The sequence below is a fragment of the Pelophylax lessonae genome (genome assembly GCF_965119305.1).
Source record: "Pelophylax lessonae genome assembly, chromosome: 7".
Lineage (NCBI taxonomy): Eukaryota > Metazoa > Chordata > Amphibia > Anura > Ranidae > Pelophylax > Pelophylax lessonae.
In genome coordinates, this window is record NC_138774.1 from 67,887,575 (window position 1) to 67,902,132 (window position 14,558).

The 14,558-nt window shown below is 43.8% G+C and overlaps 1 protein-coding gene across 2 annotated transcripts in view; it reads right to left on the bottom strand.

Annotated features, from left to right (window-relative positions):
* The window catches only part of LOC309559474 (cytochrome P450 2C8-like), a 105,555-nt gene that overhangs the window by 11,521 nt on the left and 79,476 nt on the right, over positions 1 to 14,558 (bottom strand). For both annotated transcript variants that reach the window (XM_082262747.1, XM_082262746.1), the window contains exons 7-9: positions 9,244 to 9,385; positions 7,607 to 7,794; positions 6,188 to 6,329 (exon numbers count right to left, since the gene is read on the bottom strand). In XM_082262747.1, coding sequence (XP_082118873.1) covers positions 6,188 to 6,329; positions 7,607 to 7,794; positions 9,244 to 9,385 — 472 coding nt within the window. The remainder of the gene's footprint in view (positions 1 to 6,187; positions 6,330 to 7,606; positions 7,795 to 9,243; positions 9,386 to 14,558) is intronic.

The following is a 14,558-nucleotide window of genomic DNA, read 5'->3' on the forward strand; positions in this document are numbered from 1 at the left end:
TCAATTGCCCTCGTCACCTCTTCAACTGTGATCTCTTCTGTCAAATTCATCAAAGGGACATCTCCACCATTTAGACCTGGAATAGAGTCCAAAAAGCTTTCCATCTTGTCTCGGTCAAGCTCCTTCCTCCCAAGAAGTTCAGCATAAAAAGACCTCACGACCTCCAGGATCCCTGACCTGGACTTTGTCAAGGAACCTGTACTATCCTTAAGGCCAACGACCATCTTAACAGCTACACCCTGTTTGCAGTTCTGGTAAGGGTCAGGCGAGTGGTATTTCCCATAGTCCCGCTCCAGAACCAAAGAGGTATGCCGGTCATATTGACACTTCCTGAGGAGGATTTTCACTTCAGAGATTGCCCCAGGATCTCCTCCTCTCGAGACAAGAATATCCAGCTTCCTCCGCAAACGTTGGTAGGTCATGTATCTATTAAACTGTTTTTTATTGGCTAGGCCCCTGAAGAATCCAGCAATCCTCTTTTTGGTCAGCTCCCACCACTCAGCCTTGCTGCTACAAAAGTCCAGGATGGTCACCTGTGCCTGAAAGAATTCCTCAAAGGATTGTCTAACATGTTCTTCCTCAAGGAGAGTCGAATTTAATCTCCAGATGCCTTTGCCCCTCTGAGGGAAATCTGAAGCATTCAAGACCACAGATAGCATACAGTGATCAGAGAACTCCACCGCCTGCACCACTGGGGGTGAGAAAGCAGAGGCCTCCTTCAAAAAAAACCTATCTATCCTACTCTGACTATTACCTCGATGAAAGGTGAACCCTGTGTCATCCGGGAGGTGCTTAATGTGCACATCCACAAGACCAGCATCCCTAACCATACTATTTAAAAAAACGCTATCATATCCCAGCCGGTCATTGAAGTCCTTCCTGTCCTTGGGCCTAGTCACAGTATTAAAGTCACCTCCAAAAACCACTTGCCGGGATGTAAAAAGAAATGGCTTGATCCTTGTAAAAAGGCATTTCCTGTCCCACTTTGTGTGCGGCCCATAGATATTAATTAGGCGCAGGTCCTGCCCTCCCACAAGAACGTCTAAGACCATACATCTCCCAATCTCCACCTCAATAACCCGCCGGACAGTTACCATGCCGGTTTTAAACAACACCGCCACCCCGCCGTAAGGCTCGGCCGCAAGAGACCAGTAAGATGGACCATACCTCCACTCTCTCTTGGCCATATGAATATCTGCCAAGGAGGTGAGCCTAGTCTCCTGCAAAAATAAAATTTCAGCATCTAATTGGCTGAACAAAAAGAAGGCCATAGAACGAGCTCTTACCGACTTAATGCTGGCGACATTTATTGTCACCACTTTTAACGGAGGGGGAACCGCCATTTGGGTTATTGGGTGGATTGCTTCTTAGCTCCCCTCTGCTGCTCATCACCAGAAGCCTCTCTCTTTCTTGAAGCCTCCTCCAACTCCATTTCAATTTCTGAATTCTGCTCAGAAGAATCCCCAGATGAGGAGATATCCCAAGCAGAAGCCCTAGAACGGTTGGAGACAGTCACTGAGGCATCCTGTCCCTGTTCCGTCCTCACCGTCTGTCTCTTCCGCCTCACAACCTTCCTTCTCTCCTCCAGGTACTGAAGGTCAGATTCAGAGATGCTTTCATCTCTTGTTTTCTTCTTCTTCTTTGAAGTCTTCACAGAAGACTTCTTTACAGAGGAAGCCGCAGCAGCACCCTTTTTGGTACCCTCTACCACTCCTGGTGGGTGGGGGGCTTCTTTAAGGTCACACTTAGGAAGGGAAGCTTTATCGGGAATAACTGACTTGGGGGGCACAGACTTGGCAGATTCTGACACAAGAGGAGCCGGTACAGTAGGCTGGGGGGACACAGGGACAGACACAGAAGGAAAACTTACAGATACAGGAGGGGTGGGCTCAGGGACTAGGGAGGGATCCTGCACAAGACCAGGGGGGTCAGTCACCGCAGAGGAGGGTGGTACAACAGGGGCCTCATCCTCCATCCTGTCCAGCCTTAACAGATCATCTATCACCTCTCTATCCATATTATGCCAGGCTTCAGGACATCGGCTGTAGGGGTGGCCAAGGCGCAGGCACAGGTTGCACCTTATCGCCTGGGTGCAGTCCCTGGCCACATGACCCTGCCCCCGACACACTGAACAGATCAGAGCTGAACAAGAGGAGCTAAAATGCCCCTTTTCTCCACAGCGGTGACACAGTTTTGGCTGACCGGGATAAAAAATGGTCATCCTATCCCTCCCTATAAAGGCAGAGGAGGGCAGGTGACGGACAACATTCCCATCCCTAGCCAACCTGACCGTTACCGACCAACCCCCGGTCCAGATGCCACGCTCATCATGAATTTTATCCGGCCTGGTCAAAACATCCCCATAATTTCTCAACCAGACCTCTAAGTCCCGAGCAGGAACACTCTCATTTGTAAGGACAATAGTAATTTTCTTCACTGTTGACCTTTGGGAAACTGCCACTGGCACCAGACCTTCCCATTCGGGTCTTGACCTGCACCGAGCCATATATCGTTCCCAGAACAAGTCAAGACCCTCTGGTCTGGTGAAACTAACTGTGTATTCCCGGCTTCCAGCCACATGTATCAGGGCATATAGGTCATTAGCCCCAAAACCCATATCTAAGATCAGGTCCACCACCATACGCCTTGCTAGAGGGACTGCACCACCTTCCCATTTAAGGAGGACTACGTTCCGCCTTGGACCCCCAGCAGAAGCCATAGATCCAATACCAGATCCAATGGTGCTCATAGTGGCAGCCCGCGAGGGAAAACCCTGATTAGAAGCAGAGCTCCTCCTTGATTGTAACCCTGGCTTGGTGATATTGCCAGGAGCACAGCTTACCACCTGTGCAAATGTAGGCTTATTAGGGCCAAGACCCCACACTGATGTCACATTATCAGGTACACTACTATTATTATTTTTACCAGCTTGGCCTAAACAAGCAGCATTATCAGTTCCACATATAATGGTGGGATCCACCATGCCTGCAATGTTATTAGGGATAACTGTTTCTGATGCAGTACCAGATGTTTCCTGCTGCTGCGCTGTAGAGTCCTGTTCAACAGTGACTGAAATAGTTTTAAGCTCAGCAGAAGGGGGGTTAATCGGCTCTTCTGGGTTTTGTGGTTCTTCAGCAGAAATGTCATTTTTTAAACACAACTTTTCCTGTTTAGAGACATCAGCAGCAGGCACAACATTGCTGAGCATAGGGGAATCACCCTGAGTGTCATTAGGAAACCCATCATTAGGCAAGGTGCTAAAAGGCACAAAAACTGTTTTATCTGTAAGCTGGGGCTTTATATACTTTACTTTATCAGGCACACTCTCAGGTAAGTCCTCCACATCACCAAACACCAGCTGATCTTCCTGCATTGGAGACTCCATTACCTGTATAACTTTCAACATGCCTCCTGAGCCCTGAGATGGCAATGGGCTGCTTACCTCACCTTGAGGGGGAAGGGGGTCAGAACCGGGGGTCTCCTCCTCCACCTCCATCTTTGCAAACCTCCGTTCATTGCAAAACTTCTCCCTGAAGGGACCATCCCTGCCTTCCATCATGGCCACGATAGTTTCTTGATGATCCACACGGACTTTCGCTAATTGGACCTCTGAATCCATTGATCCACGGTTCTTGCTGAACAAGCCTTCACGCTGCTTTCTCAGGCGCTTTAAATCTGCTCTAAGCTTGTAGAGCTTGTCTCTCTCCTTATTGAGGACTTTGATCCCGGCCACCACTCGCTCCCGAATGGATCCAGCATCTTCATCCTCACCAGGTGCAGAGAGATCACCAACCACGGGCTGCACAGGAGCAGGGGTGCCATCCATCCGCCCAGGGGATGTCTGAGAGCCTCCAGCAGGAGAGGCCCTGCTGGCCTCCATGGCTTCCCCAGAAGGGGGCCAGGAGAGCTGGGAGGGATTTCACCTCACACCCTCTTACACAGATCACCTGGAGCAGCAACAGACACACAGCCAGAGAACCTTCCAGCAGCCACACCCGAAGCTGAATGATGGGAAACGACTCCTCCCACTGACAGCAATGATGGGGCACTATTCCTCCCACTGACATTAACAATGGGGCACTTTTTCTCCTACTGACACCAATGAGAGGGCCCTATTCCTCTTACTGATACCAAAGATGGCTCACTATTCCTCACACTAACACCAAAGAATGAGGCACTATTCCTCTTACTGACACAAAGAATGAGACATTATTCCTCTCACTGACTCAAAGAATGAGACACTATTCCTCGCATTGATACCAAAGATTGCCCACTATTCCTCTCAATGACACCAATAATGGGGCACCATTCCTCTTACTGACACCAAGGATGGGGCACTATTACTCTCACTGACACCAAAGATGGCTCACTATTCCCTCATGGACACCACGAATGAGGCACTATTCCTCTCACTGACACCAAAGATTGCTCACTATTCCCTCATGGACACCACAAATGAGGCACTATTCCTCTCACTGATACCAAAGATGGCTCACTATTCCCTCATGGACACCACGAATGAGCCACTATTCCTCTTACTGATACCAAAGATGACTCACTATTCCCTCATGGATACCAACGAATGAGGCACTATTCCTCTTACTGATACCAAAGATGGCTCACTATTCCCTCATGGACACCACGAATGAGCCACTATTCCTCTTACTGATACCAAAGATGGCTCACTATTCCCTCACGGACACCACAAATGAGACACTATTCCTCTCACTGATACCAAAGATGGCTCACTATTCCCTCATGGACACCACGAATGAGCCACTATTCCTCTTACTGATACCAAAGATTGCTCACTATTCCTCTCACTGATACCAAAGATTGCTCACTATTCCTCTCACTGACACCACAAACGAGGCACTATTCCTCTCACTGACACCACGAATGAGCCACTATTCCTCTTACTGATACCAAAGATTGCTCACTATTCCCTCATGGACACCACGAATGAGCCACTATTCCTCTTACTTATACTAAAGATGGCTCACTATTCCCTCATGGACACCACGAATGAGCCACTATTCCTCTTACTGATACCAAAGATGACTCACTATTCCCTCATGGATACCAACGAATGAGGCACTATTCCTCTTACTGATACCAAAGATGGCTCACTATTCCCTCATGGACACCACGAATGAGCCACTATTCCTCTTACGGATACCAAAGATGGCTCACTATTCCCTCACGGACACCACAAATGAGACACTATTCCTCTCACTGATACCAAAGATGGCTCACTATTCCCTCATGGACACCACGAATGAGCCACTATTCCTCTTACTGATACCAAAGATTGCTCACTATTCCTCTCACTGACACCACAAACGAGGCACTATTCCTCTCACTGACACCACGAATGAGCCACTATTCCTCTTACTGATACCAAAGATTGCTCACTATTCCCTCATGGACACCACGAATGAGCCACTATTCCTCTTACTTATACCAAAGATGGCTCACTATTCCCTCATGGACACCACGAATGAGCCACTATTCCTCTTACTGATAGCAAAGATTGCTCACTATTCCTCTTACTGATAGCAAAGATTGCTCACTATTCCTCTTACTGATACCAAAGATTGCTCACTATTCCTCTCACTGACACCAATGATAGGGCACTATTCCTCTCACTGACACAAAGAATAAAACACTATTCCTCACACTGATACCAAAGATGAATCACTATTCCCTCATAGACACCAAGAATGAGGCACTATTCATATCACTGATACCAATTATGGGGCACCATTCCTCTTACTGACACCAAGGAGGGCTCACTATTCCATCATGGACACCACGAATGAGGCACTATTCCTCTCACTGACACGAAAGATGGCTCACTATTCCCTCATGGACACCATGAATGAGGCACTATTCCTCCCACTGATACCAAAGATGGCCCACTATTCCTCTCACCGATATCAATAATGGGGCATTATTCCTCTCACTGACACCAAGGATGGAGCACTATTCTGCCCACTGACACCAATGATGGGGCATTGTTACCAACACCAGGACATTTTCTACTCCCACAGGCTGGCCCCTCTTATGTCTGAGGGATAGTAAACCGGCCCTTTGTTTATGAAGTTTGGGGTCCCATGCTTTATGGTTTAGCATTTACTAATGTTACATACTTTTGTGGAACTTTTCCCCTCAATAGTAGCCATACCTGTAGAAAATGGCAAGAAAGCTTCATTTTTTTTAAATCGGCTGTTCTCATCCAGAAAACGACTTGGGTCAAACACATGTGGGTTGTGAAAGTATTTTGGATCCCTTAAGACTGAAGTCAAAAGTGGGAAGACGGTTGTGCCCTAAATCGAGATAAGGAGAAAGAGACAGCATAGAAAACAGTGAGTAATCCATTCTACTGAATTATTTTATGGGTTGATAGCCTGCTCAGCATGAAAAACATATTGGGAAAATATATTGGATGCCATTACGAAAATAACAGGTACACCTTTACCGAGAGACCCCTGGACGGTTCTTTTTCATTGCACAGCAAAATCACTGAAATCATACAAACACTCTATTTTACCCCATTTACTCAATGCAGCGAAGGCCTTGATACCAGGCAGTTGGGGAAACCCGGAACCACCTACATTCCGCCAGTGGTGTCGAAAGGTTGAGCAAGTGGCTTTGATGGAGGACCTCACACATATTTCGAGGGGTTGGGTAGATAGAGGTAAAAAAATCTGGGCTAAATGGAGAGAATATAAAAATAACTTGCAATCAAAGTTAATGACTACCCCATAATATGGACGAAAACCTGCTTTAGATAGTAATGGAAAATATATATGGTACGACTGCATGTTATTACCTCCCCGTCGCCAATGTCAGATATATTTAAGGGTTAGGGTAAGTTTGATAGGTTTAAGTATCCATAATAAGACACACTGGAACCTTTTCCCCCCCTCCCCCCCCCTCCCCCCCTTTTTTTTCCCTTTTTTTTTTATATATAAGTTTGGGTATGTATTTGTTCACACTTTGGTAGATATATTGTCTATATACCTGTTTTTGCTTTTATTTTTCTTTTGGCGCTCTCTTGGTGTATATTGTATAATGATGGAAAATCAATAAAAATTTATTGAAAAAAAAAAAAGATTAGGTGGCCAGCACTAGTGATGGGCTTGATATTCAAGTCAAACATCGGGTGTTTGACGAACACCCGGGGCGCACAGGGGCAAGTTCCCTCGCTGATGAGCGCCCCATAATGCACTGTGTGATTGCAGTGCATTAAGTGCTTGTGATTGGCCAAAGCATGCACCTGACCTGTATGCTTTAGCCAATCACAGCACAATGTCCTGTCAGAGCCAATGCTTGTCTTTTTGTAGTCAACTATAGCAATCGCATGAAATTTGTTGACTGCGCAGTTTTTCCACAGTGCAGTCTCCTGAGCTCACCAAGGAACTGGTTTTGATTTTGGTCTTAATAAAAATAGTGACCATTACAATATACTGTTCCAGTGTGTTGGTATGCCATAGGGCTCCCTTTATAATGTTTTCTGCAAGTAGCCTACACCATGGGCTTTGCAATTCAGGAATAACCTCAAACTCAAATAACTGCAGAAGTAAAAAATAATTCTTCCAACCTTTGGGATGGTGTAGCCTCGGAATCTGGTGGTTTTAGCAGCTGCATGAGGTGCTCCTAGTGGTGCAATATCAGCAAATCTCTGTATCTCATGTATCACGGCATCCATAAATGGCATCTTGCTCCTATCTTCCACAGATGGACTGCGATTTGGGCCAATCACCTGCTCTATTTCTCCCTGGACTTTATCTGAGAAGAGATGAACAGATATTTAGGAAGCAGAGATGTATAGTAACTAAGTAGAACTACTTCACTACTGTACTTAAGTACCGAAAGGCGGTATCTGTACTTTCCTAGAGTAGAATTTTTTTTCTCCTACTTCCACTTTTACTTCACTACATTTTTTCAATGATTTCAATACTTCTACTCCGATATTTTTTTGTGCTGCATAGTTACTCGTTACAATTATAAAAATTACCACTGCCGCAACAGTAGATGGCAGGTTTCATGAAGCTCAAAACATGTGTATTATCAGCGCATACGAAAATAAAAGCTACTGTATGTATAAATAAAAGCTGCATTTGAAATAATAAAAAACAATATGATTTTCAAACTTTTGACTTCTTTCTTTAATAACTACATAACACAGTACTTGTACTTTTACTTTCAGTACTTGAGTAGCAATTTATTTTTCAAAACTACTGGTACTTTTACTTTCAGTACTTGAATAGCAACATTTCTAAAAAAAACTACTTGCAATACTTAAGTACAAAAAATGTTGAATACTTTAGTACTTCTACTCAAGTCACTTTTTGATCGAGCACTTGTACTTTTACTCAAGTATGGGTTTTGAGTACTTTATACAACTCTGTTAGGAAGAAAAGTTTACTTTTCAAGCCCAGTGCATCCACAGCCATCACACCGGAAATTTGGGATTTTTGCAACAGATTGGGCATTTCCTTCAAAATAATGGAAACGTGACTCAAGAGCTGAATTGTAATGTACTCATATAATACCTCTTCTGGTCTGTACTTGCCAAATATGCTGCAGAAAACCTTCTCCACTAAGTCTGGCTGCAGCCATTTTAACTGTGGGCAGCTGCTGCCTGTTCACTTCCTGGGATTTACACTGACACACAAAGGCACACAGACACACACACACATACTTTATATACAGACACACACATATACAAATATACAGACACACATACACATATATACACACATACAGTACATTTATACAGACACACATAAACATATATACAGACAGACACACTCACACCACTGCTTGCCTGCACATTTCTGTTCTCTCAATGAATACACATGGATCTCTGCAGTCTCCTGTTATCTCTGCCCTCATCCAGGCCCCTCCAAGGCTGCAGCTCTCCTTGGCTCTCCTTTGACTCCCTCCTCCACTCTCCTCCCCCCCCTCTCTTGCAGGCAAACTCTCACGAGAGTGAAAGAGAGACTTGTACATGATGTCATTACCCTAGGCAAATTACCAGACAAGAGGGAGTGGGCTGTATAAGGTATTTTCTGGCAGAAAAAAATGTTTTATTATCTAAAGTTAAAACAACAAGGGCAGAGGATTTAATAGATGGTAGGATGAAAAAATGACTGAAGGTCTGCTTTAAGCATTTGGCAATTGCAGCAAGATCAGTCATAGGACGATAATTAGAACTTAAAAGGCCTCTCATACCTAGGATGTCTGGATGTTTGAGAAAAATCCTCAGAGCAAATCTCATTGTTGTACTTGTGGTTTCGGTGCCGGCAAAAAATAAATTCATCACAGTGACGAACAAGTTTTCAAAGTGAAACTCTGTGTTGGGATTTTCCTTCTCCTGTGGGCAAAGAAGAAATCACATACTGAAAACCTTGAAGAAGAATTCCAGCTATGGCAATGTTTTACTTTGGTCCAAGCTCGTCTATTGTAACTATGCAAATATGTACGGTTTCTGCCATACCTGTGGGTTCCACATGGAAACTAGAAATCATCACTATAGTGGGCATTGCTACTCCAATTATCTCCACTAACTTTCAGATTCTGTGTCAAGTAACTGCTCTACTGCATTGTGAACAAAGGAGGTTGCCCGCTTCATTGAGACATTGCAAAGTTTAAGTATTAACTCACATTTAAGAACAAAGCTATAGCCAATAGCAGCCTAGGTGACTGTTGCTGGACCTAAAAGCACAGGGGGCCCAGAGTTTCTTTGAAATATGGTGGTACTTGTAAGTAGTGATGTCGCGAACATAAAATTCGCCGTTCACGAATGGCGTAAGCGAACATCGGCGAATGTTCGCGAACCAGCGAACATTGCGAACCGCCATAGACTTTAATAGGCAGGCGAATTTTAAAACCCACAGGGACTCTTTCTGGCCACAATAGTAATGGAAAAGTTGTTTCAAGGGGACAAACACCTGGACTGTGGCATGCCGGAGGGGGATCCATGGCAAAACTCCCATGGAAAATTACGTAGTTGACGCAGAGTCGGGTTTTATTCCATAAAGGGCATAAATCGCCTAACATTCCTAAATTGTTTGGAATAACGTGCTTTAAAACATCCAGTGTGTGTATACGATCAGGTATGATGTTGTATCGATCAGGTAGTGTAAGGGTTACGCCCGCTTCACAGTGACAGACCAAACTCTCCGTTTAACGCACCGCAAACAACCGCAAACAGACCAGAACCGACCAAAATGGGACAGGAACTGGGCTTTAAGGGTTAGGTTTAGTGTTAGGGGCTAGGGTTAGGGTTACGGTGAGATACTTAGGGTTAGAGTTAGTAACCCTACCCCTACGCCTCTAACCCTAACCGTCTAACCCTAAGCACTAAAAATAACCCTAACCCTAGCCCTAACCCTAACCCTAATTCTAATTTTTTTTCTGGTTCTGGACATGCTACAGAGCTGAAACTTCACAGGTACACTTTTTAGACCCCCAGACACCGAATCACACAAAAAAAAGTTCTTAAAAATTGTAATTTTTTGTTAGACAGCCAATTATTGGAAAAATTAAAAAAAATAAACAATTTCTTTGGATTTAGCATCTGGGGGGTCTAAAAAGTGTACCTGTGAAGTTTCAGCTCTGTAGCATGTCCAGAACAAGAAAAAAATAAGAATTAGGGTTAGGGCTAGGGTTAGGGTTAGGTTTAGGGTTAGGGTTAGGTTTAGTGTTAGGGGCTAGGGTTAGGGTTACGGTGAGATACTTAGGGTTAGAGTTAGTAACCCTACCCCTACGCCTCTAACCCTAACCGTCTAACCCTAAGCACTAAAAATAACCCTAACCTTAGCCTTAACCCTAGCCCTAACCCTAATTCTAATTTTTTTTCTGGTTCTGGACATGCTACAGAGCTGAAACTTCACAGGTACACTTTTTAGACCCCCAGACACTGAATCACACAAAAAAAGTTCTTAAAGATTGTAATTTTTTGTTAGAGAGCCAATTATTGGAAAAAAAATAAAAATAAACAATTTCTTTGGATTTAGCATCTGGGGGGTCTAAAAAGTGTACCTGTGAAGTTTCAGCTCTGTAGCATGTCCAGAACAAGAAAAAAATACGAATTAGGGTTAGGGCTAGGGTTAGGGTTAGGTTTAGGGTTAGGGTTAGGTTTAGTGTTAGGGGCTAGGGTTAGGGTTACGGTGAGATACTTAGGGTTAGAGTTAGTAACCCTACCCCTACGCCTCTAACCCTAACCGTCTAACCCTAAGCACTAAAAATAACCCTAACCCTAGCCCTAACCCTAACCCTAACCCTAATTCTAATTTTTTTTCTGGTTCTGGACATGCTATAGAGCTGAAACTTCACAGGTACACTTTTTAGACCCCCAGACACCGAATCACACAAAAAAAAGTTCTTAAAAATTGTAATTTTTTGTTAGACAGCCAATTATTGGAAAAATTAAAAAAAATAAACAATTTCTTTGGATTTAGCATCTGGGGGGTCTAAAAAGTGTACCTGTGAAGTTTCAGCTCTGTAGCATGTCCAGAACAAGAAAAAAATAAGAATTAGGGTTAGGGCTAGGGTTAGGGTTAGGTTTAGGGTTAGGGTTAGGTTTAGTGTTAGGGGCTAGGGTTAGGGTTACGGTGAGATACTTAGGGTTAGAGTTAGTAACCCTACCCCTACGCCTCTAACCCTAACCGTCTAACCCTAAGCACTAAAAATAACCCTAACCTTAGCCTTAACCCTAGCCCTAACCCTAATTCTAATTTTTTTTCTGGTTCTGGACATGCTACAGAGCTGAAACTTCACAGGTACACTTTTTAGACCCCCAGACACTGAATCACACAAAAAAAGTTCTTAAAGATTGTAATTTTTTGTTAGAGAGCCAATTATTGGAAAAAAAATAAAAATAAACAATTTCTTTGGATTTAGCATCTGGGGGGTCTAAAAAGTGTACCTGTGAAGTTTCAGCTCTGTAGCATGTCCAGAACAAGAAAAAAATACGAATTAGGGTTAGGGCTAGGCTTAGGGCTAGGGTTAGGGCTAGGGTTAGGTTTAGGGTTAGGGGCTAGGGTTAGGGTTACCGTGAGATACTTAGGGTTAGAGTTAGTAGCCCTACCCCTACCCCTCTAACTCTAACCCTCTAACCCTAAGCACTATAAATAACCCTAACCTTAGCCCTGACCCTAACCCTAACCCTAACCCTAGCCCTAACCCTAATTCTATTTTTTTTCTGGTTCTGGACATGCTACAGAGCTGAAACTTCACAGGTACACTTTTTAGACCCCCCCCCCCCAGACACTAAATCACACAAAAAAAAGTTATTAAAAATTGACCTTTTTGATAGAGAGCCAATGATTGGAAAAATTAAAAAAAAATAAAAATAATAAAAAATGTCTTTGGATTTAGCATCTGGGGGGTCTAAAAAGTGTACCTGTGAAGTTTCAGCTCTGTAGCATGTCCGGAACCAGAAAAAATTACAAATTAGGGTTAGGGCTAGGGTTAGGCTTAGGGCTAGGGTTAGGGTTAGGGCTAGGGTTAGGGTTATTTTTATGGCCTAGGCTTAGAGGGTTAGGGTTAAGGTTAGAGGGTTAGGGTTATGGTTAGAGGGTTAGGGTTAGGTTTAGTGTTAGGGGCTAGGGTTAGGGTTACGGTGAGATACTTAGGGTTAGAGTTAGTAGCCCTACCCCTCTAACTCTAACCCTCAGCACTAAAAATAACCCTAACCTTAGCCCTGACCCTAACCCTAGCCCTAACCCAAACCCTAACCCTAGCCCTAACCCTAATTCTATTTTTTTTCTGGTTCTGGACATGCTACAGAGCTGAAACTTCACAGGTACACTTTTTAGACCCCCCAGACAATAAATACAAAGAAAATTTTTTTTTTTTTTTTAATTTTTCCAATAATTGTCTCTCTATCAAAAATGACAATTTTTAAGAACTTTTTTGTGTGATTTAGTGTCTAGGGGGTCTAAAAAGTGTACCTGTGAAGTTTCAGCTCTGTAGCATGTCCAGAACCAGAAAAAAAAGATCATTTTTCAGTAGAGCAGGGATGGTGGGAACCCCTTTTACACCTATATGATCTTTTTTTCTGGTTCTGGACATGCTACAGAGCTGAAACTTCACAGGTACGCTTTTTAGACCCCCCAGACAATAAATACAAAGACATTTTTTTTTTTTTTTTTAAGTTTTTTTTTTTTTAAATTTTTTTTTTTTTTTTTTTTCCAATAATTGGCTCTCTATCAAAAATGACAATTTTAAGGACTTCTTTGTGTGATTTAGTGTCTAGGGGGGTCTAAAAAGTGTACCTGTGAAGAGTGTACCTGTGAAGTTTCAGCTCTGTAGCATGTCCAGAACCAGAAAAAAAGATAATATTTCAGTAGAGCAGGGATGGTGGGAACCCCTTTTACACCTATATGATCTTTTTTTTCTGGTTCTGGACATGCTACAGAGCTGAAACTTCACAGGTACGCTTTTTAGACCCCCCCAGACACTAATCCAAAAAAAGTCATGCCTGCCACCGTATATATCAGTGGTGGGTGGGCAGTGGCACTGCAGTGGGCACAGTACACTCTGTGGACCTGACAGTCACTGGCACCCAGGCAACTGCAATTATAAAAAAATATATATATTTTTACTTTGCAAGCTGCTGTGCCGCCGTATATATATCAGTGGTGGGTGGGCACGCAGTGGCACTACAGTGGGCACAGTACACTCTGTGGACCTGACAGTCACTGGCAGCCCAGGCAACTGCAATAATAAAAATTTTTTTTTTTCAATTTGCAACAAGATGTTGTGCCACCGTATATATATCAGTGGTGGGCAGTGCACTGCAGTGGGTACAGTACACTCTGTGGACCTGACACAGCACTCACTGCAATTATGACAGAGGAAAAAAAAAATATTTTTTAAAATGCAAGGTACTGTGCCTGTGCCACCCAAAATGAGTGTGGTGTGCACACAGTACAGTCTGTGGTGGGTCTGTGGCCCCTCACACACAGCGGGCAGGCATCTGTGGTGGGTCTGTGGCCCCTCACACACAGCGGGCAGGCAACTGCAGTGTACAATAGATATATATATATATATATATATATATATATATATATAAAAAGAAAAAACTCAATTACCAGCCCTTAAAAGGGCTTTTGGGGACACTAGATATATACATATATAAATAAAAAAAATCCTCAATTACCAGCCCTTAAAAGGGCTTTTGGGGTGCTGTCAGGATGCTGTCCTTACAGCAGTAGTGGACCAAGAACACTGACTAGCAAGACCAGGAACACTGACTAACAACTGTCCCTAGCTATTAACAGCAGCAGCAGCAGCAGCAGCAGCTCTCTCCCTACTCTCACTACACACACTGCTTCAGAATGATGTAAGATGGATGCTGCCCTTGCTTATTTATAGGAGGTGGGAGGGTGTGGGAGGGAGGTATGCTGATTGGCTGGAAATGTGCCTGCTGACTGTGAAGTTCAGGGTCAAAGTTTGCCTCAATGATGTATTATAGGGGGGCGGACCGAACATCGCATATGTTCGCCCGCAGCGGCGAACGTGAACATGCTAAGTTCGCC